This window comes from Buteo buteo, chromosome 10 (assembly GCF_964188355.1).
Source record: "Buteo buteo chromosome 10, bButBut1.hap1.1, whole genome shotgun sequence".
NCBI lineage: Eukaryota > Metazoa > Chordata > Aves > Accipitriformes > Accipitridae > Buteo > Buteo buteo.
The window spans coordinates 3,319,703-3,341,274 of record NC_134180.1 but is presented as its reverse complement, the minus strand read 5'-3'; the positions used below and the strand labels follow the sequence as shown (position 1 = coordinate 3,341,274).

Below are 21,572 nucleotides of genomic sequence, written 5' to 3'. Positions count from 1 at the left end.
CACATGTGACATTGAAGTGCCCCATCTGCAAGTGTTCATCTACTGCAACGGAAACGATCTTGTTGATTGTCCATAGCATTTACTCCATTAGCGGCCTGCCATGATCCATGGTCACCTTCCCGGAGGCAGACACAGGCACGAGAAAAGATGATTCAAGGGTGAGGCATGTGTTGCTTTGATTTCTGTTCCTCAGTTAAGTCAAGCAAAGCCCTTGGGCTTTCAGCAAACTGCTTGAGAAGCTCTGTACTGCTGAGCTCAGGTGTTCCTCTTTTAGGAGCCGTAGCGCAGTGTTGTCTGGAGCCCACTGAGGGGACAAGTCAGCCTGTGATCTTTGCCATTCATTGCTGTGCAAAGTCCACAAGATGTTTGCTGACAGCCCCATCTGTCTCCACTGCCTGGAGACTTTTTCATGTTCCTGTCTTCCTCTCTCCTCCACCGCTTCCCCTTGCTGGGAGTGAGTGGTCCTTGGGGTAGAAGTGGCAATTTTAGCTGATCACATCAACTTAAAAAGCACTCTTTCCCCCTCACACTCCAGCTTCCTGTCAGCCGCAGCACTTGGTGGTGCTCATCACAGCAGCCTCATCCAAGGCCACAGTCTGAAGGAATGTTGAGTGTCCTTGAGATAGTCCTGCAGCACTGGGCGTCTGGATCCAGAGCAGAGTGACAGGGGCAGGGCTGTGGCAGAAGACGAATCCTTGCTGGATCCTGTCCTACGCTACCCATCTGTTAGTCTCTTTCACCAGTCTATGGCCTTCTGAAAACAGTTCTCCAGAGAGGTACCAAAAGCAGCAGCCCAGCTCTTGCCTCCCAACAACACCTCCTGGTCTCTCCAAGTCTTCAAAGTGCTTTCCTAGTTCAGGGCATGCTGCAGCTCTCTGCTGCCCTCAAACTGCATGAGCAGAAACAGGACTTGCCTGTGTCCTGCTGCCTGGCGGCCCATCTCACCTTGAGGGTATTCCAGCCCCTGCTTCCCTTTCAGCAGCTTACCTACCCTAGCATAAGGGCGGGCGGCAGCAGCTCAGACGGGTTCCTTCCCTGAGCCCCAGCCGGCTCTGCCCTCACTGCAGGCAACAGCCTGACCGGTTCTTGGCTGCTCTCCCAGTCTTCCAGTTCACCTTTCTGCTGGTTTTCAGACTGCAAGTTGTTTTTCAACACCCATCTGCTTCTCCCTCTTCTGCTGCACTCTTGCTTCATACCTTTAGGTAGAAGTGGGGTGGGTTAACATAATGCTGGTTGGTTTTTGATACATGAGAGAGGGTGGATGTCATCTGGGCCTGATAAGTGTGTCCTCTCCATCTCAGGCTGTTGGTGAGACCCCTACTCTTGCTTCCCCAGTAATCAAAAACACAGGCTCCCTTTACCTTACTCCCCAGCTGTGGGGTTTGTCTAGATTTAACCCAATTATTTTGGAAATTGTAGGATCGTTAAGGAGGGCAGCATTCGTCCTGGACCCCAGCATCATCTCTTCACTTTGGTCTTCCGAGGAGTGGTGAAGATCTCATACAGGGCAACTGAGTGCAAAACAAGTAGCACCTTTTAAATGTATTTGCTTAACCTGTTGTTGATATCTGTTGTGCAGACAATGGTTTCACAAAGGGCAAATATGTTTTTCCCTAAGGAAATCTGAAGAATCAGAGAGTGTCTTTGCTGAAGCAGCAGAGAAAAATTGCTTCTTCTTCAGCTTCCATCACCAAAGAGCCTTGCATGGAGGGAGAGGAATACAAAATCTGGTGAGTTCCTGTTGCTGGGTGCACCATGACTCTGTATCATCCCAGTGCACGTGGAAACTTGAACACGCTTACTGAGACCGCATGACCTTACATATAGGCCCTGCTGTTTAACCTAGGGGAAAGTCTCTTGCTGTGGTGTGTATGATATGACCGAATCATCACTAGTCCTTGCGAACAGCTGTGCAAAGATATATGTATTTGCACATGTAAAAGCATAAATATTAGCGCCTGTGAGGAAGCGCCCCCCCCCCCCCCCAAAATGGTTAAAAGCAGTATGTTCTAGTTATCTTGATTTTCTGTGACCAACCATCCTGGTTCAGGGAGTACTGGCTCTCAGAGCGCTTCCTACAGCTCAGGGGGTTAAGCCATACAATGCATTGTGTGCTAGAAGAGAAACATAGTGCAAACCCCAGGACAGAGATGGCAGAATTTACTTACGGTGTCACTTAAACACTAAGAATAAGAAGGTTCAGCAAAGTGGTGGAAGTTTGTGGATGTTAAGTAGTAGAAAGTTAAGGCTCTAGATGAGAACATGAGAACTCTGTGTCCCCAGTTCAAATAGTTTTGCTTTAGGACCCGTGTTTTCGTGCAGTGGTTTCCACATCTGAGCATTGATTTCCAAGCTCCATGAAAACCAAACTATTTCTCTTAGAAAAGGTGAAAGACAGAATTTAGTTAGTTGAACATCAGACAATGATTTTTTATGAGGACATTCAACTATTAGTGATGGGAGGCCATTAAATAGCTAGCTGGGGCAAAGGGCCAGTTCTCGGCATTTTTTCCACCTGTGTCAGGTAGAATAGTCTGTTTCCCTTACCTGGTCTTGTGCATGTTCTTCATGATTCGCAAGGGATCTTCTCTATAGCTGCATATAGCTGCTTCTCTATAGCTTCTCTATAGCGGCATCTTCTCTATAGCTGGGATGATTTCAGAGCCACAGCAAGTCCCTCAGACAAAGCAGATGTGGCCTCTTCAGCTGGTGAGTGTGGAGGGGAGCCAGGGAGGTTAGCTGAAGGAGAAGCCAAAGGTGCATGTTCCTGAACCCAGCCGGCCTTCTGCAAGCTAAGCAACTTGCTGCTACCATGAGTCCTTTGAACATTTAGGGTGTTTGTACCTCTTGTGATGCTTCTTGTGGTTTTATGGGACCAGCCCCCCTGCTATTTTTCCCAGAAAGTGCTGTAAAGGCATTGTAAAGGCTGGACTTTGAATCATAGTAACTGTAACGGGGAGACTGTGCTGCCTACCCAAGGATAGAGTATCTGTTCCAAGGATTCCCCTTGGAATTGATAAGACCAGATACCAGTTTTTCATCCAAGACTTGTTTTAATGATGTTTATCAGCTGGTAGTTCTTATGTACATGCCTGGTCTTGCGTTTCTCCTGAAACATTGTGCCAAAACTTCACTTTGAACAACATTTCCATGGGCTGGGAGACTGTTAGAATTTTGTCTTGCTAACTGCATCTTTTTGCAAATGAATTCAACAATGCTTTAAGTTTTCATAAACTGAACTGGATATCCCTGCTGGCAGGAGAACCGAGATATTGTTTCTTCACAGCATGGGGCATTTACCAGATGGCAGAACAGTGTTTTCAATCAGAATTGTAACTCCAAAGAAAAGAAATGCCTAAAACAATCTGAAAGGGAGGAAACTAAAACTCATCAGCCTCTTAGATAACTGCAATATAACCAAGTCATGATCTTTTTTTCCGACAGTCCACGGAAACCCGAAGATCCCAGGGCTTTATCTCACTAACACCACGTTCTCTGTAAGTTACTCTGGCAATGTTCCTGTTTTAATAGAAAAGAGGACCTTTAAAGGAGAGCATATATAATTTAACCTTCAATGAAATCAATGTTCCACTACTAGAATGACCTAGAATTGAGCCTTATTTCAAGTGATTTGTAGACGCAACTGAACAGTGTGTAGGATGCAGCCCAGTTTTTGCAGTATGTGGATTCACTGAATGAGTAAAAGTTTCTCTAGAAAGTGGGCTTCTTGTTTTCTGACTCTGATAGTTCTAGGGGTGCTACTAGTCATATGTAGCAACTGGCCAGAGCCTTTTCCTTGAACAGTCCGTGTCTTACAGTAAGACTGTGTTCCCTGCGCCGTGATGGGACTGCCGAGGGTAAAAGAATGTATGTGTATTATGTACTTGGATACGTGTAGGTATAGTTCTTAAATAGACATGATAAGGGACCCGTATGGGGCATATGGTAGGGTCAAATGCAAGGCAATAAGGTGCTGTCAGAAATGTATTTTAGCATCTTAGTGTGTGTGACATGAATAGCTAACTGTTCAAATATACAATCCTTGTACGTCAGCTTAATGGGACACAGGGTACTCAAGGAAAGAAGGGTCAGGTCCGTATCTTAAAGTGGCCTTTTTTGACCTTCTTACGGCACTTCTGTAGAGATGTAAGTGATGCTGAAAAAACATCTAAAGAGTGTAGTAAAAGTCTGTCATTAAACTGTCCTGCATCTGGAAGTCATGAGGGATGTGGGTTTTCCACTCCTCTGGAAGTGGGACTGATGTGGGTGACAGAATATGGAACCAGGTATGCTGGTAAGCAACACTACTTTGAACTTTAGGCTAGGAGATCCAACGCCGAGATGCTTTGGACGTGCGACCTGTCCTTATAAGGGTGAAAATGTTTTTTCCAACACTCAGCCTTTCCTCTTGCTCCCTGCCAGGTCTGTAACATCTGAGAACCCTCTCAGGCTGTGGGAAGGGCTTGCTGCTGTGTAGGTCAAGGTTAAGACTCTAGTGCATCTACAAGGGGGAAAAATGACTTTCTGGCAAGGCAAAGTCTTAGGATCTGGAGGAAATGAAGCCTGACTGCTGCAGGTCGCAGGTCAGATTCAAGGCTTTTGTGCATTGACACATGCCTAACCTTTAGTACTAACCTAATCTAGGCCAGTGACTTTCAACTGGTGATCTGTGGCTTAACTGTGGGATCCCCAACAGATCCTAAGGAAGGAGGGGAATAAGGAAGACGTGCACGCTGCTTAGGAGGCTTCCGTGTGCTGTATGCATTCTCTACAGCAGTCTGCAAATCAGGGGGGGTTGGGAGGGTGCTACATCCCTCTGATTTTGTATTTTTTAATGTGAGAGGTTAGCTCTGTGGGTGCAGGGGGGTATAACACGGGAAATACTGTTTTGCATTTATCTTCAGTGCGCCTCGTGTTCTCTTTTGTCTGTAGACGCAGGACGGCGGCTCTGCGGGGCCTCGGCAAGTTGCAGTGTTGGTGGAGCTATTCTGGCAGCACCGAACCCGCCGCCATTCCCGCTCTCCCACCCCGAGGTCTCTCCCCGCCTCAACCACCGATTTTCGTGCTTTTCTACTTCTTGGAAGCTGACTTTTCTCAGAAACCTCTCGGTAATCCCCTGTTTACAGTTTACTCCATCCGATGGCCATCTTTAGCAAACTTTATAATTTTTAATTTCCTCATAGCGTGTGTAGTTTTGGGGAAAGGCATCCTTCCGGGCCAGCCCTTTTTGTTGGCTCACGCAGCCACGCGCACTGCCCTGCCGTGTCACCCAGGCCACGTTTGCACGAGCGGGGCCCGTACACAAGCCCCAGAAACAACCGGGAGCTAACGGCCCCGGGAGTTAGAGGCCTCTTGCGGATTATTCAGATTATTCGCATTATTCGAATGGGCGACAGGGCCTGGAGCTCCCTGGGCGGGGACAGGACCCCTTGGCCGAGGGGCTGCATTGGGACCGCGGCTGTCAGAGGGAGAATCGTTCGGGTCTCCTCTCCCGCAGGCTGTTCGCAGGGCTCTCCGGGACCCGGTTTTTAGAACAATAACCGGCACCGTGGCCTCGGCCCCGGAGAGCGAGGGGCTTTCCCGGCGGCAGAGCGGGCGGGGGGCGGCAGGTCGGGGCTTCTCGCCGGGGATCCCCGGTGGAGCGTCGGTTCCGGTGGGTGTCCGGTCCCCCGTATGTCGGTCGTTCCTTACCCCCCCCCCCCAACCTTCCCCCCCACTCCAACCTTCCCCCCCCTCCTCCTCGCCCCGGCTCCCGCGGCGCGGCGCTCCCGGGAGGTGGCGGCGGCCCCGCCCCGCCCGCTCGTTCCCGCCAGCGGCGGCCAATGGGCGGGCGCCCGCCGCGCACGGGGCTTTTCCGCGCCAAACTCCAAAGCCCGGGGAGAGCGCGGGCGGCGGCCGCGGGGCGTAGCGCGGCACCGGCCTCCAGCACCGCCACGCCGGTGAGTCCCGCCGGGCCGCCCCCCCCCCCCCCCCTCGACCCATCCCGCCGCGGGACGGGGAGCGGCCGGTGATCACCGGAAAGGGGGGGACGGTGGCGGGGAGGGGGAGGGTTTTTTTCCCCGCCGTCTCCGTGCCGGCGGTGTTGCGGGGAGCGGCGCCCCAGCCGGTGACAGCTGCCGGGGCACGGTGCGCGGGTCCGCTGCTTCTCCCCCCCTCCCCGCCCCGACTCGGGGCGGGTCTCCCCGGGGGGAGGGGGGGGTCAGCGCTGCGGTGCCGGTTGGCGGGATGCGCATCGCTCGGGGGCTGTGGCAGCGGGACCGACCCCCCCCCCCCCCGGCGCCCCCGAAAGGGGACCGTGGGAGGGGGAAGAGTGACCGGGAGGGGTGGTGACCGGCGGTGGCGGGGAGGGGTACGGCTCGGCATCGCCCCGCTTGACTTTCGGGGGCTGATGCTGACGGCGCCCGGGCCGGGGACGGCGGGAGGCGTTGACACCCCCCCCCCCCCCCCGTTTTTTTTCCGCGGTCGGAAAGAAAGCGGTTTCCCCCCCGCCTCGGGGTGAGTGTGCGGGTTGTGGGGCTGCGGCCGCCGGTGCTCCCCGCGGCGCGATGGGCAGCCCCGCTCCCCCGTGTCTCCCCCCACCCCCCATCCACCCCGCGGGGAGCTCCCACCGGGCCGCGGTAGGAGGGTGGGGGCCGCCGGCTGGTGACGGTCCCTTTAAGAACTCCCTCTTCCCCCCCCCCCGCTCTCATTTGCATGATCGCGCGAGATTTCGGCCGCGGAGGGCGAGGGGGGGGAGTCCCCCGCGAGAGCGGAGGGAGCGTTTCAATTGTGGCGCGAGATACAGTTGGCGCGCGCCGCCCGCCCGCGAGGCGGCAGGGAGGCACGGGCGCAACCAAAGCCGTTAGGCTGAGCGTGGAAGGGGCGGGATTAAACCTCCGCTAACCAATCGATGTCGGAACCGGCCGGGTTGTGGACCAATAGCGCGGAGGGGGTGGGTGGAGGTGAAGGCGGGGGGGGATGGAGGGCGGGCCGGCCGGCTGGCTGGCGGGCCGGGCGGCGGGGCCGGGACGGCGCGGTAGGTTGAGCGGTCTCATTGATACGGTACCCGGCGGACCGGATTCCTCGGGTACCTTCGTTTAAACGCTCGTTCGTTCTCTTCCCGGGGGGATACAGGACCGGCGCCATGTGGATCCAGGTGCGCACCATGGACGGGAAGGAGACCCACCGCGTGGATTCGCTCTCTAAACTTACCAAGGTGGAGGGGCTGCGCTTACGGATACACGAGGTTTTCGGTGTCGAGCCTCACCGGCAACGTCTCTTCTACCGGGGCAAGCAGGTACCGACGCGGCGGTGGGGGGGGGGACGGGGACACGGACACACGTTTGACAGCCCCAGCCCCTCAGCGGCAGGGGCGGGCGGGGGGGGGGGGGGCGCAGCCGCCTCAGCGGCTGCGCCCCCCCCCCCCCCGCCCGCCCCCCCTCTAACCCTGTCCCCCGCCAGCTGGGGAGGGACGTTTTAAATTTTTTTTTTTTTAATTGCGTGAAAAGGGGGTGTTTTGCTGCCATCTAGTGATACCCGCGCTCCCTTCTGCTGTGCTCGGGCGGCGGGTCTGCAAGGAGAGGAGTCAGCAAGATAGTGTTGTGGGGTTTTTTTTGTTGTTGAGTTGCAAAGGTTTTGTTTTGTTTTGTTTTTTTCCCTTACTATTTTTCGTCTAGTGTGTTGCTTTTCTGTCTTGACACCGCCTTTGCGAAGTCGCTGAAAATAACAGATATTACCGGGGGGTTGTGGTCTTAAAGTCCTTGAAGTTTTTGAGTCTTGCAAGTTTTACCGCTCTGAAAGCCGTGAAGGTCCCGTTTCCCATTTTTTTCTGTAAATTGGGATAGCGGCTCATGATTTTTAAGTTCTAATGCTCTTTTATCAAAATCTCTTTAGTTACAGAATTCGCTGTAGAATCTTGAGTGGCTCAGTAGTATATTATGTTCTGGACAGCATGTTTACGATTGCAGTTGTACGACAACTATTTTCTTCCACATGAGTTAATAACGTATCTAAATTAGCAGTAAGAGACAACTGAAACTGTTTTCAAATACATTTTCCATATCCTGCATAGTACTGCACTGCTAAACCATCATGCTAAGGAAACTTCTGAACCAGTGGTTGGTTGTTCAAAGAAATTAATATCAGAAGTAGCGGGCTGCTTTAGACTGTAGTTGGAATACTGTGAGATGGATGCCGTTAGCCAATTTCTTCTAGTTGCTTTTTTTTTCCACCTTTTCCTCCATTTTAGGATGACTAGAGCTCGCGGTACGTTACAACTAGCAGGTGTGACTGTAGGATATGGAAATACATCTGGACCAGCTTTAATCTAACAAGCTCGGGTACCAGTAGTAGTAAAAAACGAGTCTTGTAGGAATATGTGGCATCTCTGAAGGGCTTGTGTCACGTTAGTGTAGATTCGAGTGCAGTAACTGCCCATTTGTCGTTGTAGATAAAGTGATAAGGGAGGATTAGTCCAGGGTACATATCAATTGTCAGACTTACACTGAAGTCTGTAGATAACTAAGGTTAAACAGATTTCCAGTAGAAGTGGTACCTTTTTTTCAGTAAGAATGCACTTGCCTTACAAAAATAATTCCTCTCTGTGTAATTCCAGTAGTTCTTAGTTTAGGTGTGGTTTTAAACAGAAACATTTATCCAGTGTGATCTAATCTCTCTTCGTCATCGTTCCCCTGCTGTGCTCATTTGTGCTTTGTCTGGCTTTTTGAATCATCAGAAATGTTCAAGTTTGTATTAGTTAAAATTTTAAAATTATGTTAGAAAAATATGTGTTAATTAAAAAAAACAGCCTCCTTTGTTAGAGGTACGTCTTCAGATGCTGGTGCTTCTTTCAGACTGTCCTTTGAACTCCTGCGGGTTCATGTCCTGTTCATGTTCTCCATTTTTCCTTTTCTGTTTGCACTTGTTGTCACTTGTGTTCCTTGGTGATAACTACTGTTGATAATGATACCATATTTGTGATATTGTCTCTTTGTTAAGAAGAAACAACCGATTTCTGGTTTGTTCTTGTGTATCTCCATGAGTTTTCATCTCTAAACCAGAAAAAGTCCAGATCACTTCCTGTACAGTCAGATTTCCAGGGATTGTTTCATAGCCATTTTATGCCATAAATCAGAATTGAATTATCATGCTGATTCCTGTGAAGTGTAAATTTTTGTGGTTTTGCTCTGTTTCCCCCCCGATAGAGAACAAAGCTCTGGGGATTGCTTTTTCTGGTGGTTTGGGCTGGAAGGGGATGATCATTTCCTGTATAATTTCTTAGTCAGACCTTAAATATGTGGTGAAGCTTGTCTAAACTTCTAAACTGCGCTGTGGTCTTGAGTATTACATTTTAACTCTAAAATGGTAGTGCTCCTCAGAGTTCTTGAAGGGTAGCTGAGAGACCTATTTAGTCCTCTGTACTTTGTTTTTGCAGGGGTAGGATCTTGATTTGACTACATATGATTCCAGGCTTGCAAAATAAACTCTTAAAATTAGAGATGGTGTGAAATTAGGACATGCCTGGCTACGCTAAAAAGTGATTGGGTAGTTTCAAGTTGAATTGAATCTTTTTTGATTTTACTTTCAGTGGAAAAATTGTGTGCTTGCCCAGAGAAAAGTGGGTGATTAACTCTTTGGCTTCTACTTAATGCCACATTTAACGGAGTGATGTTGTAACAATAATCTGGAACATACACACTTAAAATATAAAGACCAGTCTGCGTTAATGTTCGTGTTACGGGATGTGTCTGAATTAAGGAAGAAAGACTTTCCTTTTGAGTTTGTAGGTAATGTGGAATTATCTTTAAATCCTGATAGGAATGTAGGGGAACTGTAGTTCTTTAAGTCCTTCGTCCCAGAATTGATATTTCTAGGGAATGTACTGCAAACTGTTTCAGATCTCCTAGAACACTGTGGCTTAATCTGGGTAGCAAGTCTACCGCGGTATGGAAGTCTTGTTTTTTCTAGCTTGTAGAGTCCGTTGAAAAAAGAACATTTTAAATAGTAAGAATAACAGTCTATAAGTAACTGTGGTGCTGAAGAACTGCCAAGTCCCTTGATCCTTAATGGTTTTCAAGCAATGTGGTCTGTCTTGGCACATAGAGACAACTACAGCATGATGGGTGGTTTTGAATTGGCAAACCTCGGTTGAATGAAATGACCAGATTATTTTGATGCTTTCCCTGTAGATGGAAGATGGTCACTCCCTTTTCGATTACAGCGTTGGACTGAATGATATTGTTCAACTCTTGGTCAGACAAAGCCCAGCAGTGCTTCCTGCTGTTAGTAAGGAAAAGGATTCTGAACTCTCTGACACAGACTCTGGCTGCGGCTCAGGCCAAAGCGAATCTGACAAAAGCTCTCACAATGGAGAAGGTGCCATGGAACTGGAGGGACAGCCGAGCACAGCGGCACAGCCTGACTGGACTGACCCGGGATTTGGCCTCTATAAGGTGAGTCATTAAAAAGCTAAGATTACTTAAAACTGCACTTTGGGAGGGGAATTGTTTCCCTGTAGTAGAGAATTTCTGAAAATCTTTCATGCCTCAATTGTGTGGGTATTTTTTTTCTCTTTTTCTTAAACCCTCCAACAAGAAACAAAAAAATACCAACCAACCCACAAACCAATTAAATGCAACATGTTGTAGGTCAAAATATTTTATTTTTCATTTTATCCTTTTAACTAAAACTACAATACATTAATTGATTAACAAAAAAAAGGCATTCAGAGCGCCTGTTTTGATTTAAAAAAATTTCCCAATATTTTTGCTTGGAGTCACTGCATTTGTCAAAGTTGAAACTTTCTCGAATGAACAAAAGAAAATCTCAACCAGCTGTTCAGAATCATTTTACTTGTCTGTTTCAATGGATTTTATTACAGATCTGGTGATGTCTTTGCCAGACTATGAGCAAGACAGTTTTAAAAGTCTGTTAGAGACGAACTAACAATGGTTTGTACTAGATAAGAAAACTGTCTGTACACATTGATATCTTGATAATGATGAAGTTCTTGAGATGGTTAAATCTTCAGGTAGACTTGGAAATTAATGCTTAATTTGAAAATCCATTCTGGTGAGCTGTATACTTTGCTTTGTGTAGATCAATGACTTGGTCGATGCTCGAGATATGAATATGGGAGCATGGTTTGAAGCCCAGGTTGTAAATGTAACCAGAAAAAAACCTAGAAATGAAACAGCTGACAGTTGCACAGATCCTGATCAGCCGACAGCCGTTCCTGAAGAAGATGTAATATATCACGTGAAATATGAAGAGTGAGTTTTGTTACCTTCTTGGCTAGTAAAGTCATTTGGATCATGATGTTGACGGGAAATTTTATTGTGGAGATCCACAAGGTAGAACTGGGCTGACACAGTAATGATGTTATTGAGCCCTGTTAACTGTAAGTTTGTTTTATGGTCAGAATTCTAACTGGAATTCCAGGGGGTTGGAATCATGTTTTTAGAAATATGAAATGGTGTTATCCAACTTTTAAATGGGATACAATAGCAGCAAAGTTAAATGCCCGATTCTGGCTGTGTCTGTGTGGGAGAAGGAGATTTTATTCTTGATGGTATTCTTGTACGTTGCATGGCATTGGTTCTTGAATTGACCTGTCTGGATAAAATCTATCACTTATAAAAACTATGATGTTGAATCTCACTTTTCTTCTCTGTCCTTGTGTGCTTCCCTTCTACTTCAAGTTATCCAGAGAATGGAGTTGTAGAATTGAGTTCGAATGATGTAAGGGCTCGTGCACGGACTATTTTGAAGTGGCACCAGCTAGAAGTAGGACAGGTGGTAATGGTCAACTATAACCCCGATGAACCAAAAGAGAGAGGTTTTTGGTACGATGCGGAGATTCTGCAAAAAAGGGAAACGAAAATGATCAAGGAGATAAATGCAAAGATAATACTTGGGTAAGCAAATTCATAATGTGAAATAAATTGAATTCCCCAATTCTTCTTAAAATTTCATGAGGTCTGAGTGACTCCGCTGAAAAAACTGATGCAACAAAAATGGTGCAACAGAAGTGCTGGGGAGGGATGAGAAGCTGGACTGTCTTTTTTGGGTGATTGACGTCGTTGTACTGCACTTTTGATTAACTTCCATTGGAGGAATTGGACACTTCAAGGAATCACAGGGCATGCTGATCTGTGGATTCACATAATGCTGGGAGGATGCGAAGCCCCTGTATTCGCTAAGAGGCAAAGAACTGTTTACTATGTTAACTATCCATAATGGTTTTACAAAAACTTCAGTGTAATATTTTATGCTAGATATGATAATGTAGACTGAAGCATCACTTTATAAAGATGATGAAAAATTACTCCAGTTCAGTCCTGAAGCAGAAAACGGGCCTACATATAAGGGACTCTCAACTTCAGGAAAAAAAAAAAAAGTATATATTTGTTTAGAAGTTTCAGATAAGTTTCACAGGGTTGCCAGAATATTCCTCTTTTTTCCTCTCACCACACTGATTTTGACTTTTTAACTATAAAATGTGAGAAGAGTTAGTCTGAAATGTGTTTGGGGGGACAACAGTCACTAATGATAACTGGAATGCTACAAGTGCCTGGATTCTCATTGAGACAAGAGGGGGTACACTTTAGTTGTGTGAAAAAGATTTGATTCGTGGTGATGCTGTCATGCCACTGTGATGCTGGAACAGGTTTCTTGTGATACAGGACTAATACCAGACCAGTCTGCATTACTGATGTACATGCACAGCTGTGAATTCATGCTGTACGATACTTTCAAAGTCTGATCTTTCTGGCTTTTTATCAACTTGTCCTTATAGGGATGCTGGTGATTCCTTGAATGACTGCAGAATTACATTGGTGGATGAAATTTATAAAATTGAAGAACCAGGCAGTGCTTGTCCAATTAGTGCCAGTCCATTAAAACGTGAGTCTGTTGCCTAGTTCTTGCGTTTCTCAATCTTACCTTGTGATATTCTGCTAATTGTCTTTGTGAGGATCAAAGCTCTAAGAGTTCCAAGACACTTGTAGTTGTGACTCCTTTGACCATTTCCAGTGTATCTGGGCACTTACTGGAGTCTGAAGCAGACTCTGTTTCTTTTTGCTAACAGGACAAAATGGACCTGTGTGTAAAGCTTGTAAGGACAACCCGAACAAGACCTGCAGAATTTGTGCTTGCCATATCTGTGGAGGTAAACAAGATCCAGATAAACAGCTAATGTGTGATGAGTGTGATATGGCTTTCCACATCTACTGCCTCAACCCTCCCCTTAGTAGTATACCAGATGATGAGGATTGGTAAGTTCTAAGTATGTGTGTGTGGTATCGCAATTACCATCTAATTAGGAGCAGAAAGTGAGGTCTAGGGCTTCATGCTGCCCTTAGGTGGCAATATTGTGACTGTACGAGGTGAAGACATGTTTGTGTGGCTTTCATTTTTTTGTAGGACTTCGTAGCTTTGGTATGTTTTAAACCAGTGGCTTTCAAACTTGTCTTCTGAGTTTGGGGATATATATGCCTATTCAAAGAGAAGTGAAGCTACCTATAAACCAAATGCAAACCTGCTGCCAGGAGGCTTAACTTGTATAATGGTTTTTGTGTCACTTACCGGTAGTCCACAGGCCCCATCACCATATTAGGCTGGTAACATATACTGTTTTATATATGAAATATATATGGTGACAGATATATAGGGACATATATAGATAGTGGAATGTATCTATCTATATACATGTAGATAGTGAAATATACCGGTTTATTCCTTGTGTCCTGTTTCAGCATTTTATACAATGATTTTTATGATACAGCTAATTTCCTGACACATCTGCCACAGCTTAGAAGACTGTGCAAGGACACTAGCTCACACAGGTCTAATTCCAACATGGAGAGTTGTTTCACTGTCCTGCCTAGTTTCACATGGGGAAATTGTAACATTATAACTCAGTATGTTTTGAGGAAATTCTCTTTTAATTCAAGGCTTTGCTGCTAGTTAATTTTCACTGACTGGTGACTTTAGGTATTGCCCTGAGTGTCGAAATGATGCAAGTGAGGTGGTTTTAGCAGGAGAGAAATTAAAAGAAAGTAAAAAGAAACAAAAGATGGCATCTGCTAATTCATCCTCGCGGAGAGACTGGGGCAAGGTCAGTTCAAAAGCTGTTCTATTTTGAAGAATAGTGTGTGTTATTTCCTTGTAATTCTTGGCTGATTGGTCTTGCTCTTTGAAACAGGGCATGGCATGTGTTGGTCGCACAAAGGAATGTACCATTGTCCCCTCGAACCACTATGGACCGATTCCTGGGATTCCGGTTGGCACCATGTGGAAGTTTAGAGTTCAGGTATGAAGCTGAATCCTGGCCTGAGCCACTGTAGGGAAAAATGGGAATGATCCAGCTCTTATGAGAAACCTGAAACGGTTAATCTTGGAGTGTACGTTGCTGGATATGTAAGTGCAGAAAGGAAAGAATTCTGGCTTTGTCTAAATCAAGTGTTCCATAACTAATGCTGCATTGTCCAGGCATTTCAAGTGTTTTTTTTCTTTAGTGCTTTTTTGGTAACTCAAAAACCCCAACCCAAACATATTTGTCTCTAGTAATTTGTCCTGGAGATGTGTAGTATCTCCCGCTTGTTCTCCTGGTAAAGATCTCTCTCAAATATGTAGAAATATTAAACAGAAAGTTTTCTCATCCTGTTACAGAGTTAGGGAAGAAAAAGCACTGCCCTATCCAGATCTTGTTCTCAAGTATTAGGTGAAGGTTGCTATTGCAAGTCTTTCAAAACCAATCCCCTTATACGAACATTTAATTTTAATGTCTATATTATTCTTGAATTACTGGAGCTTTTTAATAAGCAATCTCAGTGAGAAAGATCCAAATTTCTAAATTCACATCACAAAAAATATCTGTGTGTTCGATTTACTGAAATATTCAACGGCTTATTTTCTAACAGCATTTTTCTTTCCTCTACCTGGACCTTTTTGGAGGGTAGTGGTGAGAACACAGTTTCACCCTGTAATATATGCAAAACAAATCTGAAATAGTACTATTAGTTAATTTAGTTCCAAGACCAACAGATAGTCGTTTGTAGCCTGTTGACAGCAGTTGCCTAGCAAACTTTTTCTTTTTTCAGGTGAGCGAATCTGGTGTTCACAGGCCCCATGTAGCAGGTATACATGGCAGAAGTAATGATGGCGCCTATTCCTTGGTTCTGGCGGGAGGCTATGAAGATGACATAGTAAGTGAATCTTGATTATTTATGCCTGAGAACCAATCTACCTTGCAGTTAAAACAAAGACTTGGCCTTAGTTACTTTTTACACTCTATATCAGATGTTTCCCCATCTTGATACTTCTGTTTTTGAGAAGAAACCTAGGCCAAGGAAAACTACAATCCAGTAATATGTGCCAACCTGAGAAACAGGATCATCTAAATTAAGTTTAATATCCATGTGTCAGCTTTTAATCCAAGAGTCCTTAGCTGCCTTTTCAGGGCCTCCATTGCATCCACAGTTTGAACAGAGTCTCATGGTATATGCTGCCAGATCTTCATGTGTCAGGGAAGTGTTCAGAACAAAACTAGGGACAGAAGTCCTACTTCTGAATATACCGTTTGGTTCTGCTAGCCAAACCTAACCTTTACTAGGCTGTACCAGGCTCTACTGCTCATTCTTATTGCAGATCACTGGTGCATTACTAGTCTGCACCCTCTTACTCCAAATGCCTGTTACAACTCACGTAAAACAGCTAGCCACAAATCTCAGTAGCCGTTCTAAGTCTTAATTCTGACTGCAAGGTTGTGTAACAGCGTAAGTACTGAGGCACAAGTTACTTTACCCTTCTCTCCTACGTGCCCCTGCACTTCCACGCAGATCCTGTGTGAGTGGTGTGCCGCTCTCTTGGCAGAGGTCTCTTTGCACTGTTAGGGTGTGTGACGAGACAACAGTTGTCACCCTGACTCCTCTCTTGGCAGTATAAGGGAGGACCATAGACTGAGTCTGGGAGCTTAAATGGAGGAAGCATCTTTCCTTTTTATGAGAATACTGTATTAAAGCTACTTGATTAAAAGACTCTTCTGCTTTTATTGAATTATTTTTGTGAATGTGTCGAAACCATCCATATACGTTTCAGGATCATGGAAATTCCTTCACATATACAGGGAGTGGAGGGCGTGATCTTTCTGGAAACAAACGCACAGCGGAACAGTCTTGTGATCAAAAACTCACCAACATGAACAGGTCAGCGATGTTTGCGCTCTGTTCCTAACCTTAGTAGCTGGCAATCTGTCAACCTGAAAAATTGTTTGTCTGGTTTGTATCAAAAGAAACTGGCGAAGTGGAAAAACTGTCAAAATTAGGTTTCGACTGTGTTGTAGGCTGCAGATCAGTTGCACAAGGGCAATGCTTCTTACGGTGCACTATAAATGAGACTGAATTGTAGATGGTGTTAGTCTTACATTTAATAGTGACTGAAACTTAAGGAACAGAGTAGTAAATTAGTGCAGAAATTTTCATACTCTCTCCTGAAGACCTTTGCAGCCACTGGTCACCTTGTGAGACCAGATAATTTGTAATTCTGAGCTGTGTGGACAAATAAGTGTGGACTTGAGTGAAGGAGATGGTCTGTGCAATTAGATTAATGAATAATGTAATGAAAAATCAGTGTGTTTAAAATGTGGTCTCCAGTCAGGAGGCTTAATTACCATCTCCCAGAGTTCTTAGTGTTATACAAGATACTTGAAAGTCTTACTATTTAAAACAAACAAACAAAAGCCTGGCTACATCCTTTTCAGCACAATGCCAGTACTCTACTACTCTTAGTATTGTACTCAACTCTGTCAATGTGTTGCTCTGAGTAAAATAGGATAGTTAAATTTATTACTTCTTAGTAGCTGGTTTACCATTCAAGCTTTGCTTTGCTTTATCCTCCCCCTGATTCTGAAGAGTTTGGCCTGGTAGATAGACTAAGTTGATTGGACTTTCTCTTACAGAGCTCTGGCTCTGAACTGCAGTGCCCCCATCAATGACAAAAATGGAGCTGAAGCCAAGGACTGGAGAGCTGGAAAGCCAGTCCGAGTGGTGAGGAATGTAAAAGGAGGCAAACATAGTAAATATGCTCCTGTAGAAGGGAACAGATACGATGGAATATATAAGGTAGGAAGGATTTGAATTTGCCTGCTGGATTAGGGAAAGATAATTTGCTTAATGGCTGAGGTTTTTTTATAGTGTATGATGGACTTGCATCTGACTTTTTTAGGTTGTGAAATACTGGCCTGAGACAGGGAAATCTGGATTTTTAGTGTGGCGTTACTTACTTAGGAGGGATGATGAAGAACCTGCTCCTTGGACCAAAGAAGGAAAGGACAGGATGAAAAAGCTTGGCCTAACAATGCAGGTATGCTTTTGGAACATCATCATGGTTCCCCTGGACAATGAACTCAATGGATAGCAGGAATTTTTCTATTATACGTTCTTACTGAGGATGATCTGCTTCACCTTGCATTAAGAATCAAGAGAGTCCCCCTTAGACCGATGGGGACACAAGTGCTTTCAGTCGCGTGGGTTGGTTGTTTCCTTTTTACATCAGGAGGCTAAATGGACAAAACTCACTTTCTTGCACAGAATTTCTATAGTCTGAATAAGCATTTTGCAAGAGCGGGGATCTATTGCTTAAAATAGAGAACCCCTCCCTGGAGCAGTCCTCCAGAGGTCATTCTTCTGACCTATAATAGCCTGTAAGTCTATGAGCTGGCGTGTTTGCATTGGATGCTTTTTGTTTTGTGTTTTCCTGTAGTATCCTGAAGGGTATTTGGAAGCTGTTGCAAACAAAGATAAGGAAAAAGAAAATAATGGAGATGATGAGTTTGATACCCCGGGGAAAGGAAAGAGGAAAAGGAAATCAGCAGGTTTGTGGAGTAGGCAAGTGGATATAGAAAGCCTTGTAGGTTTTTGTGCGTTTTACCTAGTTACTCTTTTCTGGTTGCTTTTTGTTTGTTTGTTTAAAAAGTCATTGTGTTTTCTTTCAGGTGGGGAGGAAAAACTCATCACCTCTCCTACAGGGACTCCAAAGAAAACTAAAGTCGAGCCATACAAGCTGACATCTCAGCAAAAATCTCTTATAAAAAGTGATGAAGCCAATGAAAAACTGTGGAATGAAGTACTAGAAGCTCTCAAAGATGGACCGGTATATCATGCTTTTCTTTCCAGAAATAAAGTGACAATTAATTAGTGAACTATTCCTAGATAGAGACCTCTTGGCTGCATAAAGAAACAGTCTTGGACCTATAGCATTTTCTTTTTAGTGTGGACATCCACAGCATAAATTTAAAGTACTGTATTTGAGGTCAGTAAGTAGGATACGAATTTGTTAATGTGACTATTTTTTCCTTGTTGAACTTCATAGAAAAAATTTTCTATGTCTAAAGTAATCCATTGTGTTTAATGTGGGGTGGGTTGTTTGTTTGTTTTTTCTGGCTGTATCTTTCAGAGGGTAGTAGCAGTAAGTTGATTCAAATGTTCTCTTTACAGAAATTTCTAAATAAAGTTGAAGAGGCCTTCTTGTGTATTTGCTGTCAGGAGGTTGTGTTTCGGCCAGTCACAACTGTATGCCAACACAACGTGTGCAAGGTGAGTAATTGATACAACTCTCCTCTTGAGCCAAGCCTTGAGCTGACTTGTTTAGTGGTGAGAGAGAGGTGGTGGGGGTGGCTGGGGGGTTGGTTTGTTTGGCTTTTTTGCCAGTAGTTAGTCTTTTGGCATGAGGCAAGTTTATATTTTAAAACTTCGTGATTTGATGAAAGTTCTCTGGCGTAAAAAAGTCTGTGCTTTAAAGAAAGTTCCACTGTTGTATCGCTACTATCCGATTCCTTTAAAAGATAATGAGAGCTTCTCTGCGGGCTCAGTAATACTGCTAGGTGACACTGATAGATTTGACAGTGTTACAGAATGTATGGGCTTCCGAGTTATTTTTTTAAAGAATGATGTGAAGTGTTTTTGCAGAAGCTGCAACAGTCTTTAACAGCTGCAGGGGAATTCTTGATCTTTAGAAATGTAATTGAATGAACTAGCTCTACCATATACCTAAATACTGCGTCCATGACTAACGTGCTCTGTTGAAGTCCACATGCTATTGCACGTAACGAAGGAAGTTTTCTTTCCAACTGCCAGCCTTGCATTGCTCTCAGCCCTTCCCAGCTTTTGTCAATACCTGGGTGAACTAGGATATAAAAGGCATCTCATTCTCTCCAGTGGGGGCCTTGCAGAATAAGCTAAACTGCATATCTCTCTTTCTTAACCAGTTATTTTTTTTGTCCTTCACCAGGACTGTTTGGATAGATCCTTCAAAGCCGATGTGTACAGTTGTCCAGCCTGCCGCTACGATCTTGGCAAAAATTACACCATGCAAGTGAATGAAACATTGCAGACCATTCTAACTCAGCTCTTTCCTGGATATGGCAATGGACGGTGATTCTGTAAAGCACTTCTAATTTTCTTTTGTTCAAACTTATTAATGGGTTTTCAATGGGCTTAATTTAAAAAAGAAAAAAGTAGTCTGTGTTCTCCCAGACCCCTAAAAAGTTTAAAGTTTTCCTTGTTTTTAAAAAAACTATAAACTTCAAGGAGTATCCTTTTGTATGTTCGTGGGTTTTGTTTTTGTTCTAAGTGTTGAACTTTGCATTTTTTCTGCCCGTGCCCCCCCCCCCCCCCCCAAACTGCCATTCATCAGCACAGAATTATTTTCTTTTAATGGACTTACAAAGTGCTTCCGGTAAGGCTGCTAATGATTATTAAAGTTCTCAGAGTGCCCCCTGTGCCCCCTCTTTTTTTTATTATTTCTGATTATTTTTTTTTATTATTCCAAAAAATGGCTTGGTTGCTAGAACAATCTTCAATGTTTGGGGATTTGGCCATAAAGGTAGACTCCTGCATCACCTTGGCAGCATTTTGTACAAGATGGTTCCTGGCTAATGATCTCTTTACCACAAGTGGGTATTTGCTATTTTTTTAAAGAACTGGTTTTTATACATTTGACAAACCTGTCAAAAGCCATTTCCTGCTAATTTTGTATATCAAAAAAAAAAAAAAAGCTGCTTGTGTATAGCCAAGTAGTTGGAGCAATATGAAGTACTACCTCAGTTGGACTTCTTTCTTACTAGGGAACTATTTGTTCAGCCAGGTGCTGTCTTCTATCCAGAAATGCCATTGTGGAATATACTAAAGCCATTCTTAAGTGCCTTTTGTCCTTTTCTGAAAGACTGGGCTCTGAATCACCATATATATATATTTTTCATAAGCACTGAATTGTTTAAACTTGCCAACCGGATTTTATTCTTTGGGTAAAATATAACACTGTAGCTATACATGACTAGCATGGATTTGCAAACTTGCAGGTTTCCTCCTAATGGTAGGTGTATTATGGTAACATGACTTTTTTTTTTTTTTTCTTTGTTTCACTGCATTTCTACCTGGAAGTGGAGAATAACCAACTCTGACTCTTTTTATGAAACATTTTGTTTATTGTACATGACACCAAGAAGGCTTACTTTTGTGAATGGGTTGTCTTTTTCTAACATTACCAAAGTTTGCAGTTTAATACCTCAACAAGACAGGGATGTTTTTAATCACACTTTACTGCAGACAGACTGGAACAAATGTGCCTATTTTTGGTTTTCTTAACTCTTACCCTTTTTAAAATTATAATGTTAATATGTTAGGGAAGGAAAAAAAAAACATTTTATAGGTTTTTTTGCTGAATTTGTGAATTTTTTTGTACAATGTGCAAGTTGAAGTTCTCAAAATAAATATCTTTTCAGATGAAAGTGTTGACTGTTTTCCTTTAATTAGTTTTATCTGAAGCAGGTTTCCACACCTAATTGTTGTGCAGGAATTCGTATTTATGTTCCATTATGCTAAGCCTTTTATTTTCTAAAGCCTATTTTTCACTACAAAGAAATGGGGAAAATACTAATTTGATTTTCTTGTCTTCAAAATATTTGCTTCTAGGCCCTAGTGAAAGGCATATGTTATGTTAAATTAAAAAACCCCGAAGATTCCCAAAAATCTCTCTCTTTTTGGGGCATAACTTATGTTAGATTTCCATGGTACTAAAATCCAAATAGCGACTGGCTATTGGAATTGTCTGCACATTTAATGAATAAACCCCAAATTGTTAGAAGAGCCATGTCATTTATCATATTGGAGGTGTTTATAGCAAGTTGTGTGAGCATTAACTTAGCAAACCAGAGAAATAAATTAAAACACAGGTTTTCATAAACAAATGCAGATGAAGTAAATGAAGAAAACATACAGGCATTTAAGATGTTGGGGAAAAAAAAGCTGTGAAATTAAGCAGCAGTTGCATGATCTGCCCTCTTTAAGTTTATTTTAAGGGTAGTGTTAACATTAAACACTTTCAAATGCAGGTATTTAAATTTCATTGAAAATGTCCTTCCACTTCTCACTGTATATTGTGATGAGAAGAATTTGGGGCGAGTGGGTGAAATTGAGGAAAAGTTGTGTATTTAAACTGAAAGAACCTATTGCCACGACTTCCTTAGTATATTGGTTTTGTTGTTGTTTGGACTTTGGAAAACAAACTTTGTTTTCCTACATAGGTTTCAGTGTACT

At 44.1% G+C, this 21,572-nt stretch overlaps 1 protein-coding gene across 4 annotated transcripts; it reads left to right on the top strand.

The window, feature by feature from the left end:
- Positions 1-699: 699 nt before the first annotated feature.
- UHRF1 (ubiquitin like with PHD and ring finger domains 1) lies at positions 700-20,831 on the top strand. 4 transcript variants are annotated; one of them, XM_075038027.1, is made up of 20 exons: positions 700-776; positions 1,619-1,730; positions 3,445-3,497; positions 4,933-5,108; positions 7,114-7,276; positions 10,167-10,430; positions 11,077-11,249; positions 11,679-11,894; positions 12,776-12,882; positions 13,067-13,253; positions 13,972-14,095; positions 14,183-14,290; positions 15,081-15,185; positions 16,078-16,184; positions 16,937-17,099; positions 17,203-17,340; positions 17,740-17,851; positions 17,972-18,129; positions 18,474-18,572; positions 19,267-20,831. In XM_075038027.1, the coding sequence occupies exons 5-20, from the start codon at positions 7,124-7,126 to the stop codon at positions 19,411-19,413; spliced, it is 2,361 nt and encodes a 786-aa protein (XP_074894128.1). In that variant the 5' UTR covers positions 700-776; positions 1,619-1,730; positions 3,445-3,497; positions 4,933-5,108; positions 7,114-7,123; the 3' UTR covers positions 19,414-20,831. The 4 variants fall into 4 exon arrangements, with proteins under 4 accessions (XP_074894128.1, XP_074894127.1, XP_074894131.1 ...); XM_075038026.1 differs by lacking the exons at positions 700-776; positions 1,619-1,730; positions 3,445-3,497 and adding an exon at positions 4,497-4,583; XM_075038030.1 differs by lacking the exons at positions 700-776; positions 1,619-1,730; positions 3,445-3,497; positions 4,933-5,108 and adding an exon at positions 5,874-5,939.
- Positions 20,832-21,572: the final 741 nt, after the last annotated feature.

What these genes read in the sequence shown, in the direction of transcription:
- UHRF1 (XM_075038027.1), top strand. Translation starts at nt 7,124, where the DNA reads ATGTGGATCCAGGTGCGCACCATGGACGGGAAGGAGACCCACCGCGTG. An exon ending in TATCACGTGAAATATGAAGA is followed by an intron (nt 11,250 to 11,678) that starts GTGAGTTTTGTT and finishes TTCTACTTCAAG; the next exon opens with TTATCCAGAGAATGGAGTTG. An exon ending in AAGCTCTCAAAGATGGACCG is followed by an intron (nt 18,130 to 18,473) that starts GTATATCATGCT and finishes TTCTCTTTACAG; the next exon opens with AAATTTCTAAATAAAGTTGA.